The following is a 16,249-nucleotide window of genomic DNA, read 5'->3' as shown; positions in this document are numbered from 1 at the left end:
ATGCAAATAGTGCAATAAAGAAATGTAAGGCCTGGTAGCCCGAATGAAACAACATCATGAGAAGTGTTCCTTCTCGGGAGGAAGCTGCATTGAAGATGTCTGAACATGCTGGATCTTCAAGTTAGTAAACTTTTTTATTTCATACTTCTTTCTTAAGGACTGCCTGTCTTTCTTCTGGACTATTCTTGAATTCTCATGTTGGAGCAAAAAATATAGTTGTTACTCTATGGTACAATCATTTTAGATGCAATTGTGATAAAAAAATAAATAGCTGAAATAGGCAGATCTTCCTTTTACAATTTCACCTTTAAAGTAGTACTGAGTGTCAGTGAATGCAATGAGTAATACTCAATGAGCAGTATGGTAATAATAATTAAATAACTGCATTGACTTATTTTGTTTAGGAGAATCCATCCTCAACATACAGGATTCTGAAGACTATCCACCTTCAAGATCACCATCATTTTCTATAGTTTCAGAGTTATCCGCCAATGATAATGTTAATATAATATATGGAGATATACCTATCTCCTAGAACTGGAAGTGACCCTGAAAGGTCATTGAGTCCAGCCCCCTGCCTTCACTAGCAGGACTAAGTACTGATTTTGCCCCAGATCCCTAAGTGGCCCCCTCAAGGATTGAACTCACAACCCTGGGTTTAGCAGGCCAATCTCAAACCACTGAGCTATCCCTCCCCCGCATGTTTCAGTCACATCATATATGTCAGATAGCCATGGTATATTACCTGTAGCAAAAAGAAAAAAAAATCTCCATCATCCAGAAACAACCATAGACGAGTTTGTGATAAGAACCAGCAGATTATAAAAAGAGGTAATTGATGAAAAAATTGCCCAGTTTTTTTATGCAACAAACTCTCCTTTCTGTATGATTGAGAACCCACACTTCATTAACATGGTTCAGTCATTAAGACCAGGATACAGTCCACCCAACAGAGCAGATGTCTCAGGCAAATTGCTGGATAAACTGTATGAAAAAGAAAGCGAGCAGTGTGCAAAAGGTCTAGAAGGTGAAATTGTTAACCTGAGTCTTGATGGGTGGAACAATGTCCACAATGATCCTGTTGTATGTGCTTGTGTGACAACAGAAGAAGGGAATATCTTTGTTACAGAAACAATCGATACATCAGGAAATGCACACCCAGCAGAATACTTACAAGAAATAGCAGTAAAAGCTATAACAAACTGTGAAAAAAAATTCAACTGTCTAGTACGCAGCTTGGTCACATACAATGCTGCACATCTATCCAAGATGAGAAGAAATTATTTAGAAGAGAGTCCCAAACTCATAATATACGGTTGCAGTGCTCATGTGGTACACCTCCTAGCCAAAAACTTCAGTGTTCCAGAAATAAAGGCTAATGTTGTTGAAATTGCAAAATACTTCCGTAACAACCACTTTGCAGCAGCTGCTCTGAAAAAAGTGGGAGGAACCAAGCTAACTCTCCCACAAGACATGCAATGGAACTCAGTAGAACACTGTTTTGAGCAATATATCAAGAACTGGCCTAATCTGATGACAGTTTGTGGACAAAATCGTGAAAAAAATAGATGGCACTGTCACAGCCAAAGTTCTTAACATTGGGCTTAAGAGAAATGTTGAAAACATGCTGAGTACCCTGAAGCCTATTTCTGTAGCCTTGAACAAAATGCAGGGAAATAGCTGTTTTATTGCTGATGCTGTTGAATTTGGAAGGAACTAAGTGAGATCTTAAAAAGAGAAATACGCAATGACAGAGTTAAATTACAAGCATTGAAAAAACGAATGGGACAAGCACTATCTCCCGCTCATTTTCTTGCAAATATTCTCAATACTCGGTACCAGGGTCAAACCTTAACTGCTGAAGAAGAGGAGTTGGCTATGACATGGACATCCATCAATCATCCCTCCATAATGCCAACTATAATAAACTTCAGAGCTAAGCGTGAACCAGTCAAGAAATATGTTTGCTGTTGATGTTTTAAAGAAAGTCACATCGGTGAACTGGTGGAAGTCACTTAAGCACTTGGATTCAGAGACCGTTGAAGTGATAATCTCACTTTTAACAGCAGTAGCTGCTTCTGTTGGTGTAGAAAGAATATTTTGTTCCTTTGGACTAATTCATTCCAAATTGAGAAATCGTTTGGGACCTGAAAAAGCAGGAAAGCTTGTTTTTCTTTTCCAGATTATGAACGAACAGGAAAATGAAGGTGAAGATGACTGAGTTAGCTGCAGAATCCAATATTTTAAGTTTCTCATGTTGACCTGGGTGACATAGTCAATTTAATTTTTGATTAAAAAAATAATTTCATTTAACTATTTTAGTTAAAAACAATTTTAACAAAAACAAACCTGATTTTAAAAAACTTGAATGTTTAACTAAATTCAAAAATTCATGTGCTTGTTTTGTTACAATATTATATGTTTGCTGTTGAAGAAAAACATCCAGAATACATAACATCGTTGTTTTAGTTAAATAAAACAATTTAAATGTCTGTCTGGTGATGTTCTCCTCCTAATACAGCATGGCAAGAAAATTCTCCAAATATTAATGATTAACTTGTTGAACTGGAGATAATTCACCTCCCAGTGACTTCATAAATATCTGCTTCAATTACCTTTGGTAAATGAAATAACTAAATAATCATTCATTTTCTGATATAGCTGTAAAACTAATCTGAAAAGTTTTCAAAATAAATCACTTTAAAAATGTATAGTGTGTACCTTCTAAAAATGAAACCCTGCATCTATCTCTGAGTTGTGAAGAATATGTATTAAGGTTATAACAACCAACAAGAATGCACTTTCGTGTAGAAATCCATGATTAAATCGAGTATTCCTGACTAGTGATTTAAATCATGGATTTAAATCAATTTGATTTAATAAAATTAAATCAAATCCACCATGACTTGCAGGGATTGTTTGTAACTCTTTTCAGCGCTACCTACTTACCAGCCTGATGAAACCAGCTCTTGTTTTCATGGTCGTTCAGCCCGAGTGAGTCTCACCCGACAATGGGATTTCAGTTCCTCCTAAACCTAGAGCAGTACAGATACATTATGCATTACTAGATGATAACTAAGGAGGTTTAAACTTTCTTCTCTGCAATATGTGCTTGAAGAAGTGTCAAGCTTTTCATGTCTCAAAGCACCCTCTATTTAGCCTCCATCCACACTAGTCAAGCAACACCTTTTAAAACATTTACCCCAACTGCCATTTGAGAGGGAGTACTGGAGTGATTCCCTTCCCAAATATACATATTTGCATTTTGTTTGTGTGTTACAGCCAAAGTACCTGATATGCACAGAACTCCTATAACACTGTGTCTGGAAAAAGAGAAATTTAGTTCACTGATAAATAATAACCAGAGCTGGACTTTAAATTTTGATTCAAGAGAGCTGTACCTCTTATGTAGCTGAGCATTATGAACACTGACATGATGAGAAACAGTTACTGCTCTGTCTCACTGAACACTAGACTAGCCAATAAAGTGTTTCTGACTGTAAAGTTACAACCTTTTAAAGTAATAAATGCTGAAGTAAAAAGAATGAAAACAGCCTTAAAGCAACTGAGTTATCATAGTGTCAGAAGTGCTTGAGCAAGAGCTTAGTAACTCAGAAAATAGTTTTTTTTAATTGAAAAACTTCATAGCTTATGATGGAAAAAAATAATTTCTTAATAGGATATTTTAGGGCACTGAGCAAAATGGGTGCATTTTATTTTAAATCAAGCTAGGTATCCAATCATGAATGCTATTACCTGCTGCCTTTGCAAAGCATTAGATATTGTGCTGATACTCATCTCTTAGTTATTTTTACGGTGCCAATCATCATAGTATGAATGCTAAATACGATGAGATTCTCAAGGTTGTCCATGCTGCATTCAGCTCTCTGCTTGGCAGGTTTCCATAGTGTGTTTCTTTTATTTTTCTCTCCTCTGTTTTTCCTTGTCTTCAGTTCTTGCAGGAAACCTTTTGCACAAAGGTGAGTCATGTATTTTGTTCTGAAAATTCAGCCTTGGGCTTAGTCTTCTCTCTTCTAGAATAAGGTTCCATGGTCAATAGTCTTTGACCAAAAATGCCTTGTCTCTAGCTCTTGCAAGTTTTGTCCTTGGCACCATTGGCTGTATTGTCCTAGAGGAACGCAGGCAGTGTTTCCCACTCTGACATATGTATCATAAGTAACACAAATTTGGCCCTTGCTGCAGCCAGTCTTACCCATGAGGTGAGAGGCTCATCCTTCAAGTGATTTTTTTCAGGTTGTCTGGAGAAAACCCTCTCTGATAGTTGCCTTCCCCCATGTCCTCACCTCCTGGGGAGTTTGTTTGTACAGTCACTCAATCACAGCTGCTGTAGGAGACTTGCAAAAAACTTCTCTCCTCAGGAGCCAAGAAGATTTTGGAGGAGGGAAAGAGAGCAGCCAATACTATTTTCTTACGAGATAAAGGGGAGGAGAGAACAAAAATTACCCAGCAGCTCTGGGTGTCCCTGCTCCCTCCCTTCTTGTGAAAAATGTGTCAGTCTTCTCTCTGCTCCTCTATCCTCCCCTTTCCTCTTCTATAATGCTGCCATACCAGGCCTGGGATGGAGGAGAAAGCAGCCCTCTTGGAGTTGCCCTCTCCCAAGGCCTGCAAGGGGGTGTTTGTGAAGATCCACTGGAGCTGCCCCCCTCCCAGGTGTGTGCGTCTCTCTCTCTCCCTGGAGTTTTTCCTCCAACTAGGTCTAGATGGGGATGAAGAACTTACACAGGAGGAGCAGAGGTGTGCTGGGAGTAAGGGGCACATATGGGGTAGCAAGGCAAGAGGTGTGCAGAATTGTGTGGCTGGGTGTGTGGAGTTGATGTGTAACTGGGATAAGTGTGAGGACTGGGGATTTGTCACAAAATAAGTTATTTTGGGGTTGAGAGTGCAACGTTGATGTGGGGGCTGGGACATAAAATTACTTGTGATGGCCAAAATTGTATTTCTCACTGTAAATTGGCAATGTGAATTCACACACATATTGGAGGCGGAAAGGGGAAGTTAAAATCAGAACACAGCTCAATAATCATTAAAATAAAAAAAAAACTTACAATTTATGGGACAACCTCATAATTTTGGGGGTTCTGACACCTGATTTTTGAACTTTTGGTGTTGGCGGTACTATGCAGGTGTCGTGATGGGTTGTGAATGGAGACCTAATGTTATCAGGTCCCATGTCACTGAGGGCTGAAAGATGAAGGTTGGGATTTTCAAAAGTATTCAGCATTAGTCTTTTGCCATTGACTTCCTACCAGATCAGAGTTAGGCTAATTCTGAGCACTTTTTGAAAATACCAGCTGAAGACCAGTATTTTGAATTGGTAGAATAAGTGAATAGGGACAGATCACGGAACAACACTGTGATGTGCTCTTGGCATCTTTTCTTGTATTCTGTACAGCTGAGTTTCTGTGCTGCCTTCACCTTCAACCTCTGATCCAGCAATTTAGAATAGTCCAATCCGGGGTGGGCAAACTACGGCCCGCAGGCCACATCTGGCCCGCGGGACCATCCTGCCTGGGCCCCGAGCTCCTGGCCCAGGAGGCTAGCCCCCGGCCCCTCCCCTGCTGTTCCCCCTCACCCGCAGCGTTGGCTCGCTCCGCCGGAGACGGAGCTGTGAACTCCTGGGGCAGCGCAGCTGCAGAGCCCGGCCTGACCTGGTGCTCTGTGCTGCGTGGTGGCGGTGGCAGCAGCAGCATGGCCCGGCTCTAGCTGGGTGGTGCGGCTGTAGCACCGCCAGCCACCGGTGCTCCAGGCAGCGTGGTAAGGGGGCAGGGAGCGGGCGGTGGGAGGGTTGGATAGAGGGCTGGGCGTTCGGGGTGGTGGTCAGGGGGCGGGGATGTGGATGGTGGTTGGGGGGGAAAACGGGGGTTGAAGTGGGGCATCATCAACTGTTTGTAAATTGCTTTCGATTTCTCTCTTTGTAGGATTTCTTCTGGGTCAGGTATGGGAACATCTTTTTTTTTTTTTCCCTATATCAGGACTCAACTGTGGCTGATGCTATGCATTGAAAAGATTATGGACATAGTTTCCTGCAAGTGATATAGCATTAGCTGCTTTCTCCCCGTCTCTGCCCTGCCAATGGGCCTGACCTTAGCTCTGTTCCTCAAGGGCCATCCTCTAGGCCGGAGTAGGTAGTCTGGTTTTTTTGTAGCTTTTCATTTTCCCCCTCCTTTAAGATTGTGAACAGAGGTGTCAGATATGGTGAGCCAACCAGTCTGTCCAGTTGTCTGTTACTTAAGTCAGCAAATAAGCATCTGATGATAATTATTTTAGGTCATTAATTATAGATTGAAACTAGTGACCTAGAATTGGTTGGCTGCATAAACTTCACTATCAATTGTCTGATCCATCTAGTTCTCCACGAGGGATAGGATAGCTCAGTGGAATGAGGTCCCCACACTTCTTATTGCTGGAGATATGTAATACAATATTCGAACTTTCTCCTTCTTGGTTTTCATTTGCAGAAATCCACTATGCAACTGTATATTGGATGAAAACTGAGAAAACAATCCAGGTCAAAGATATATTGGACAGGAATGGAGATGCCTATGGCTTTTACAATGACACCATACAATCAACTGGGTGGGGGATTCTGGAGATCAGAGCAGGCTATGGGAGTCAGTCCATAGGCAATGAACGCCTCATGTATGCAGCTGGCTTTTTGGAAGGCTATCTCACAGCTCCGTAAGTACCTTTCAAGTTAGCTTACTCTGTAAGTACCTCATTTCAATGCATGATACTGCCAGCTATTTCTTCAGGTCTCTTTTCTCCCTCTCTATTTTGATGCATATAAGTTAACTATAAGTGTGGCAGATCAAATATTTGTTACAATATTAACACTTATCACCTTCCATCCAAAGATTTCAAAGTTAGTTTGTTTTTTAACAAAGTCTCACAACATTTTGGAGAGGGAGATGAGTATTAAACCCATTTTACTGATAAGGAATTGAACCACAGAGATTAAATAACTTTTCTAGAATTCAACAATTGGAATGCAAGCCAGGAGTCCTGTCTTGCATTTCCCCCAAATAGATCACAAATGGATGAATTAGTCATTCTTTAAAAATAGCTCTTATGCAGGGATACGTACATCTTCCCTTCTTTTCCTTGCTCAAATGCTGAAAGAACCCCAGTTAACATAAGGCAGTTGTTCTCCCTTGGGACATGTGCATAAGTCTTCCATGTTGAAATCTGAAAACAAATGGGGGCTTCTCAAACAGGGCCGGCTCTAGGTTTTTTGCCACCCCAAGCAAAAAAAATTTTGGCTCCCCCCCCCCCCCAGTACCCCTCCTGCTGTCCCAGCTCTGGGTCCCCCCCCCCACACCCCTCTGTCATCCCAGCCCTGGGCTCTCACCCCCCCACACACACACCCTGCTGCCCCAGCCCCAGGCTCTTCCCTCCCCCCCGCCCCACACCCTCCTGCTGCCCCAGCCCTGGGTCACTGGTAACTCGCTCCCAGGGCAGGTCATCAACATCCCGCTCATGACACTTGCAGGGGCGGAGGCTGCATCCACCAGACTCCTTCCTGGCGCCCAGGGGGGCCCTGACTCCGCCCGCTCCCCCCTCACCTCCAGCCAGTCTGGCGCTGGCAGGGTCGGGCTAAACAGTGGGGCTCCTGGGCCGTGCCTCAACCCAGGGTCCCTCCAGCCAGGACTCCTGCCTCCAGGACCGGCCAGGAATTGGAAGGGCAGAGCCAGGGGGACCACCCCGGCAGGGGGTGGAGGAGCCCGGGGCAGGGCAGCCTCAGAGGGAACGGCTGACGGGGAACGGAGCTCCGGAGAGCGGGCCCCGCACGGCAGCACCCCGGGCCCCGCACAGCAGCACCCCGGGCAGCGGTCCCCTCTATGGCCCCACTGCTGCTCCTGGCCACCCTGCTGCAGCCCCTGGGCAGCTCGGGCTGCTTTGCCCAGCCCCGGCTGCGGCGCTGGGGCGCGGTCGCCCTGCGGCACTTGCAGGCGGCTCCGTGCGCCCCATGGGGTGGCCCCCAGCCCAAGTGTCCCGTGCTCCATGTGTCGGAGCCCACCGGATGGCTCGGCCGTGGCCGGTGGCATGAACCACAGTGGCCCCAGGGCGCCCCCTGTGCACAACGCGCTGCTGGACCCCAGTCCCGGGGCCAGCTTTGGCCACCTGCTGCAGCTCTTCCACCTGGACTTCAGCATCAGCTTGGGGGCTGGGACAGCATCTATCTGGGTGAGCGCCTGCAGGGCCGGCCCCCAAACAAACCAAAAAAAAAAAAATGGCCCAAATGTGCCGCCCTAAGCACCTGCTTGCTTTGCTGGTGCATAGAGCCGGCCCTGATCTCAAGCTGTACTTCCTTCCCGATCTAACTGCCTGTCACATTCATCTCTGTGCCTTTGGAAGGTCTGTTCTCCAAGAGCCAGCATTGTCTGAATTTTCTCCCATAAGAGATAAGCAAGTCTCTATATACCCTTGTTCTCTCCTTTTGCACACAGCTGTGACCATGCAGCTTAACTGCTGCTTTTAAAGGCTCTCCTCTTCTGATAACAGCAAGTGGAAAGCATAACAGTCTATTCCAAGATGCTGAAAGCTTTACTTGCATCATCAACAACTGCTCGGCTGTCAGGCTACAGCAAAATAATCTAAATAGACCTGCATGCTCTATTTCACTAAGGAGCACATAGGGAGGTTCTATGTTTCAGAAAACTATGAAAAAAATTATGATGAAATAAACTCAGAGGTGCTGATGCTCTTCTACTATATCTTATCCTTTACTGTATAGACTAAGAAAGTATGTGTCCTGCGGTGCTTTTTCTTATCTTGTTTAACTTGTTATAAACAAAATGACTTACAAATAAAGGAGAATCAGCACTTCATCCCCCCTTCCCCCCCCCCCCCCACTTCACTTTTAAAAGGAAATAATTTGGCTATTCCTTCATTTAGTGTTCATTTAGTACCCTGGACACTGATTAAAATGAGGACATTTTTTTAGCAATGCGCCCAAAAACTGTGCATTACCTGGTACTATGGGGAGGGAGGGAGGGAGGGAGGGGGAAAGTAGTTTCTTTTATAATCACAGTTCAAATTTGGTGGGCACTACCTGTTAAATTCCTTAATACTAACTAATTGTATTCAGACTGGGTTGCAATCTGTCATTGCTTGGCCCAGAAATGGCTCCGAGTTCTTTCAAAAACCCTTGTTTTATAAACGAACTGAGAATTATTGGCCCAGATCTTCAAAAGCAGGTGCCTGAAGCTAGGCACCTAAATCCATATTTAGGCAGTGTGACAAAGTTCCTCCTCTATCTTGGTGGGTCCTGCGCTTATTGGTGGATTTTCTTGTCTCAGAGATTCACCATGTGGGTTGGGGAACAGCCCAGAGACCTTCCACTCGGGAAGAACCCACAGTCCTGGTCAATTGGGAGGTTTGGGGGGGAACCCAGGCCTGCCCTCTACTCCGGGTTCCAGCCCAGGGTCCTGTGGACTGCAGCTGTCTATAGTGCCTCCTGTAACAGCTGCATGACAGCTACAACTCCCTGGGCTACTTCCCCATGGCCTCCTCCAAACACCTTCCTCCTGGTGTCTGATAACGCTTGTGCGCCTCAGTCCTCCAGCAGCACACCCTCTCAGCTCCTTGCACCTCTTACTCCCAGCTCCTCACACCACAAACTAAAGTGAGCTCCTTTTTAAAGCCCAGGTGCCCTGATTAGCCTGCCTTAATTGATTCTAGCAGTTTCTTCTTAATTGGCTCCAGGTGTCCTAATTAGCCTGCCTGCCTTAACTGGTTCTAGCAGGTTCCTGATTACTCTAGTGCAGCCCCTGCTCTGGTCACTCAGGGAACAGAAAACTACTCATCTAGTGACCAGTATATTTGCCCTCCACCAGACTCCTGTATCCCACTGGTCTGGGTCTGTCACAGCAGCTAAATAAATGTCCTGACTTTCAGAGGCACTGAGTGTCACAGTTACAGGGCTGGCTGCATCTCAGATCCCTTCCCTGGTCTCTGAGTGCACCCACACAGGTAATAGCCCTCATAGAATCATAGAATATCAGGGTTGGAAGGGACCTCAAGAGGTCATCTAGTCCAACCCCCTGCTCAAAGCAGGACCAATTCCCAACTAAGTCATCCCAGCCAGGGCTTTGTCAAGCCGTGCCTTAAAAACCTCCAAGGAAGGAGACTCCACCACCTCCCTAGGTAACGCATTCCAGTGCTTCACCACCCTCCTAGTAAAACAGTGTTTCCTAATATCCAACCTGGACCTCCCCCACTGCAACTTGAGACCATTGCTCCTTGTTCTGTCATCTGCCACCACTGAGAACAGCCGAGCTCCATCCTCTTTGGAACCCCCCTTCAGGTAGTTGAAGGCTGCTATCAAATCCCCCCTCATTCTTCTCTTCTGGAGACTAAACAATCCCAGTTCCCTCAGCCTCTCCTCATAAGTCATGTGCTCCAGCCCCCTAATCATTTTTGTTGCCCTCCGCTGAACTCTTTCCAATTTTTCCACATCCTTCTTGGAGTGTGGGGCCCTAAACTGGACACAGTACTCCAGATGAGGCCTCCCCAATGTCGAATAAAGGGGAACGATCATGTTCCTCGATCTGCTGGCAATGCCCCAACTTATACAGCCCAAAATGCCGTTAGCCTTCTTGGCAACAAGAGCACACTGTTGACTCATATCCAGCTTCTCGTCCACTGTGACCCCTAGGTCCTTTTCTGCAGAACTGCTACCTAGCCATTCGGTCCCTAGTCTGTAGCAGTGCATGTCCTTACCTTTTCCAGGGTGGAATCCTGCAATGCTCGCTTAGACATGGTCCTGGGTTACAGTATCTATAGGTCAGCTGCACTTACCCCCGCCGACCTGACTGGGTTTGGGTCTCCTCGTACTTCCTTTCAGTGGCAGACTGAGAAATAAAATTGAGAGGAGTGCTAGGCCTCACTTTGCTCAGCCAATTACAGAGCAGCTCCAAATCCATCACACTGAGCATCTACATTTCTCATTTATTTCAATGGAACATGATAGGCCCCAGAGAGGAAACTTTAAACCTGCAATATCATTGGTCAAATGTCTCTTTGGTATGATCTCACCCAGCCTGCATCCTGTCAGTGATGCTCCTCTTGATTTAAAGAGGTAAATTGAAATTCTCCTTTGGAGTGTACCTTGAGATTCTCAGTCCGGTTTCATGATTGCCTTACATTTTGCCCTAGGTAGAATAGAAAAGCTTTAACTTAATCTAATGAGCTGATTACTGCTTGAGTATGACACCATTATAAAGCATGAAGGACTTAGACATTTCATTAAATATCATAAGGCAATTAAAAAAAATCACTTGAGTCCCTGAACTCCTTCCTCCCTTGTATCTGATCTCTGATTTGTGCAAGGAGGCAGGGCCTCTCAAGAAGCTACAAGTCCCTGATTCTGCACTGGGTTAGTCAGTGAGCAGCCTAGAGATGCCACTGGTGTAAAGTCTGCCCTATGTTGCTGGACATTCACTGGATGTGGCAGATAGAGGGGTCTGTCAGGGGGCCGGTTACAACGCCTTGATTACCTGCCCTGGCCCAAGCACTTATTAGAGCAACCTGGGAGCTTCTCTAACTTGCTTATCTGGCTATCATCCCCAGGGACCATCTGCACTCTGGCCATTCCCCTTCCCTGTCCCCAGCATGCCCCCTCCGCTGGGGACTGAGGGGGAGGACTATGTAGGGGCCCACTCTGCTCATTGTCTGCCTGCTGGGGGAATCCCCAGAAGGGCAGTTAAGGTGAGTCTCTGTTTCCTTTGTGCCGCGTGAGTGGTACAATGAGAGCAGAGCAGAGATGAGAGTTTTCTGCTTACAAGGGGCGTAAGTGGTGCATAGGCCCTCTGCACAGGAATGCATTTCACCCTCGGAGAGGAACTGGGAATAAGGCCTGCAGATCTTGCAAACCTATTCCTCCAATGAGGGTTGCCCTCATGGTGAAATGACCTAGGATTGTCACAGGCTTTAACAGAAAGAAGTCTGGCCTTGTGACAAGTGCTCAGCATGATCATATGCAACACAGGTTACCTACTTGGCTCTGATGTATTGCTCTCAATGCTAGGCGGGAGCTCCCTACACGGATGAGTGGCTTAGTTCTGCTCACTCTGGATCCCAGCAAAGCTCTTGGCAATTCCCATCTATTCCTCTTCCTCAAAACAGTACGGCCAGAGAGAGTCTTTGGTGCTCTGGAAGTGTGCAGGACCCTTTCTTCCCTCTCTAAATATACCTTTTTTGCTTAGATATTTAGCTAATCCATTGAGGAAGAAACACTTGGTTAATTGGTAAGTAAAACACTGTTAGATGTCAGTTGAGTTTTTCACAAGCTATCAAATCAGCATCCACCTGATTGCTTTCTTGATCCCAAATGGGATCATCTTCCAGTAAACCATTTGTGTCATACTTTCAATTAATGTGGTAGGACATCCAAGATGCTACTGACCTAAAGTATGCTTGAAAACAGAGGTTTCGTTATAGGGATACTTTAATTTCACTCTCTCATCTTTTATTATTGTAAGGGTGGTAAGCTATGCCATTTATACTCTGAAAAGTCTCTTCTTATTACATGCATCATGGTTTGTCTTGCACCAGAGATGCGAAGCTAATACTGTGATAAAGAAACAGCTGACTTGCAAACTGTGCTGCTTATCTGTTACTATTCACAAAGCCAGAATTAAAAGAAATGAAGGGAAAATGGCAGAAAATAACTTTTGACAATTATTCTTTCAGACGTATGTATGACCATACTTCAAACCTGTATCCGCAACTAATTAAGAATCCCACCGTTCTAAGCAGAGTTCAGGAGTTTATGGGGTATGTACTGAGTTACTAGAAATGTGATTCTTGAATTCATGGCTTAGAAATAAAAGAATGATGGAATCCTCAGGTCTTTTAGCAGAGTTTGTTGATCTTGTTTGTGTGCTAAAGAGGAAGTATAGGCTCCTTCTGTTATGATTATGTACCTAACAAGAATAAGAAGTTCAAACATATATTAAGAAGGGAATATGCCCTGTTCCCCATTCTGTTCCTTCAAAGAGGCATTTGAACTAGCACTGCAAACAGGTTTAATTAATGCCAACTAACTCACAAGCTTACTGTATTCAATAACTTTATGGACAGGCTTGTGTACTGAATACCACACTGGACTATCTCTTGGCACATGTAATTTTTCCATATCTATTTCCCACTGTAGACATTTTGTATAGCGTATATTCTATAAGGTCAAGTACTTTGTATGTTAGTTACTAAGTGCTGGAATCTCTCACTTACACCTGTGAGAATCAGGAGTGACTTTGTTCAAGTCAATGGAGTTACACTAGTATAAAACCGGTGCACATGGGAAGAGAACCAGGCCCCAAATTGGGAGGCTCAGCATTTGGCCTACCTTATTTATTTCCTTAGGTTCATGTGTTGATATAATTTCTATTTTCTTTCTTCGACTACAAATATTTCTGCAAAACCTCAGCCATTTCTGTAAGCTGTGCCTTTTGCCCATCTTGATGCTAGGAAGCGATGGCTCCACGGGTAGCATGCTTTCAGTAGTTCTGGACCCCACACTAGGACTTGTGCTTGTGGCTAATGCTGTTATTGCCGCACATATAAGTACTGATCCCTCTCATAAGGTACTACATTAAAGGCATTTCTTTTGGCCGGTTCAAGCAGAAGTTAAGGATCCCAATGCTTCTTTACTACCCCTCTAACCCCCAGCCCACCTTTCCTCAATGAAAAGAACAGCAGACAATCACTATGCCCTGGCAAACATTCCAGGTGAAGTTTTATGCTGCATCTCCAAAGAGACTCAGCACAGCAGATGCAGGCCAGGGAAGTGGAAGTGGATGGAGGTGAAAGTGGCTTTATATTGCCATTGCATGGCCCAGGTTATGGATTGCTGTGGGAACTGATCTGCTTTACTGCAACCTTTGCTGGGCTGCTTATAGGCTGCTATACAGTACAGAAAACCTGTAGCCCTGAGAGCTATGACCATGTCCCCAAATGTTCCCAGGATGCACACTATTCCTGAGCCCATGGGGGCGGGGAGGAATGGGGGCATCATAGAGCCATTTATGTCAGCCCTACCCTGCACAGCACTGGGAGAATTCGGTTGCAGTCATTTTACACTCCTGTATGCTTACCAGACTTGGATAAAGGGGCCAGAACAGGGGCCAGAATTTGGTCTGGCCTGTTTTAACAAAACATTGTGTTTTATGTTCTAAGCTCTGTCTGGGAAGTGGAGGGGGGAGAGACAGCTATTGCTGAGCATCATTATCACAACTACATTTGCCCGTGGTTAATCCACTCTATTATTTAGTTAATTACGATATAAAGTGTTGTTCTTTGTAGGATACATGGAATCTGAAGAGTGCTCTGTAAAACCATTTTTTTTCCTTTTCAGGAAACAGGATAAATGGACCAGACAACAAATCAAAAATAATAAGGATGACCCCTTCTGGAGGCATGCTGGCTATGTTATTGCACAGCTGGATGGGCTGTACATGGGAGCCCAAGAATGGGCTAAGCACCACAAGCAAAGAGTAAGAGTGATGAAGCTCTCTAAGTGATTCTAGGGGGAGAAGGGAAGGATAGGGTAATTCAAAGTCAAAGACGTAGAAGATATTTAAAGACAAGGGTCTCTGCTTACCTATTCAGCATACAAAGCTTCCATTAACATTAGTGGATGTTCGGTATGGATGATGTAACAAACAAATCTGCAGTGCAGATCAGAGAAGTGTTCTCTAAAACTAATTTGCAACTCTGTCTTCTTGAATGCTGGTTGGGTTGGGAATGATTTTAGAACGCACACTCAGATTGGAAGATTGCATTCTTAATTGGTTTGTGGGCAAATAATTCTTGGGTGTTCAAAGTGGCAAGAATAGTGTGAATAAAAAACTGGGAGGTCACTAAAGCTTTCACCTTTATTTTCAAAGGTAACTTTAAAAAAAAAACCTTGGAAGCCCTGGATTTTTTTTTTAATTAGTCTTTCATTTTAGAGTATGTGTGACAATATTATGGCAGAGTTGTTTGTGATTCATATTAGAATTTGTATTGGAAGTATCATTACCAAGATCCAGATCATCAGCTGGTGTAAAATAGTGTAGCTCCATGAACTTCAATAAAGCTACAATAATTTACAACGGCTAAGGATCTGTCCCAAAATGTCTAATGCATTTCACACAGTGAAAGCAAGGACTTCAGTAACTGATTTTTTAATCTTTGCCTAAGAACTGCAAGGAAGTGGGGAGGTTGGGGGTGGTGAACGGCAAAGCAGAAACATTTAAAATAGTAAAGCCCCTTTTTTTTTCTGTAGAATTTGCTTTGGGCCTTTATTGCAGAGGAGGCCAGACAGTGAAAGAGAATAAGGACAGTGTCCATTCAGAATAATGGAGAGAGACTTCTTTGTAGGCCAGAATTTTTGAGATTATGTTAAGAAAGCTTGACTCTCAGACAAGTGTGCACAAGCTTTCATAACTAGGCCCTACCAAATTCGCGGCCATGAAAAACGCGTCACGGACCATGAAATCTAGTTTCCCCCGTGAAATCTGGTCTTTTGTGTGGTTTTAGCCTATATTATACAGTTTAAATGGGGGAGACCAGCGTTTCTCAAATTGGGGATCCTGAACCAAAAGGGAGTTGCAGGAGGGTCACAAAGTTATTTTAAGGGGGGGTCGCAGTATTGCCACACTTGCTTCTGTGCTGCTTTCAGATCTGGGTGGCTGGAGAGCAGCAGCTGTTAGCGAGCCACCCAGCTTTGAAGACAGTGCCTTGCCAGCAGCAGTGCAAAAGTAAGGGTGGCAATACCATACCACGCCACCCTTACTTCTGCGCTGCTGACTTCAGAGCTGGGCAGCCAAAGAGTGGCAGCTGCTGACTGAGGGCCCAACAGGGGCGGGAAGATGTGGGGTGGGGGCTTGGAGGGAAGGGATGGAGTGGGGGTGGGCCTGGGGTGGAGTGGGGGTCAAGCACCCCCTGGGTAGAGGGGAAGTCGGCATCTATGGTGAATTTGGTAGGGCCCTAACTATACAGCATCCTTTGGATTTCAAAGGATTTGCTGCAGGAATTTGATCAGTGTCTTGAGGCTCTCCCAGAATCCTGAAGATGAGATGCTAATTCCTAAGCAAATGGATTCATCAGAAGACTTTAGACATGTAGGAGTATGCTTGTGATGTCTCCTTTTCTCCCTCTCCCCTGTCTCCCTAGGGGGGATGCTTGTTCCAGGTTCTGGGTTGTCATGACTTAGAGCCAGATGGGGGATGTTCTAAAGCACTCA

The 16,249-nt window shown here is 44.7% G+C and overlaps 1 protein-coding gene across 5 annotated transcripts in view; it reads left to right on the top strand.

The window, feature by feature from the left end:
- Nucleotides 1–16,249, top strand: part of PLBD1 (phospholipase B domain containing 1) — a 57,133-nt gene that overhangs the window by 13,863 nt on the left and 27,021 nt on the right. For 4 of the 5 annotated variants that reach the window (XM_042859715.2, XM_065562442.1, XM_065562420.1 and 1 more), the window contains exons 2-4: nt 6,480–6,699; nt 12,715–12,798; nt 14,378–14,516. In XM_042859715.2, the coding sequence (XP_042715649.1) occupies nt 6,506–6,699; nt 12,715–12,798; nt 14,378–14,516 (417 nt within the window). In that variant the 5' untranslated portion in view covers nt 6,480–6,505. Of the gene's footprint in view, nt 1–6,078; nt 6,143–6,479; nt 6,700–12,714; nt 12,799–14,377; nt 14,517–16,249 lie in introns of those variants that run through there. The other variant, XM_065562431.1, reaches the window with a different exon arrangement.

Source organism: Chrysemys picta, chromosome 1, assembly GCF_011386835.1.
Source record: "Chrysemys picta bellii isolate R12L10 chromosome 1, ASM1138683v2, whole genome shotgun sequence".
NCBI lineage: Eukaryota > Metazoa > Chordata > Testudines > Emydidae > Chrysemys > Chrysemys picta.
The sequence above is the reverse complement of the archived record's forward strand: the minus strand, read 5'-3'. Positions and strand labels throughout refer to the sequence as shown.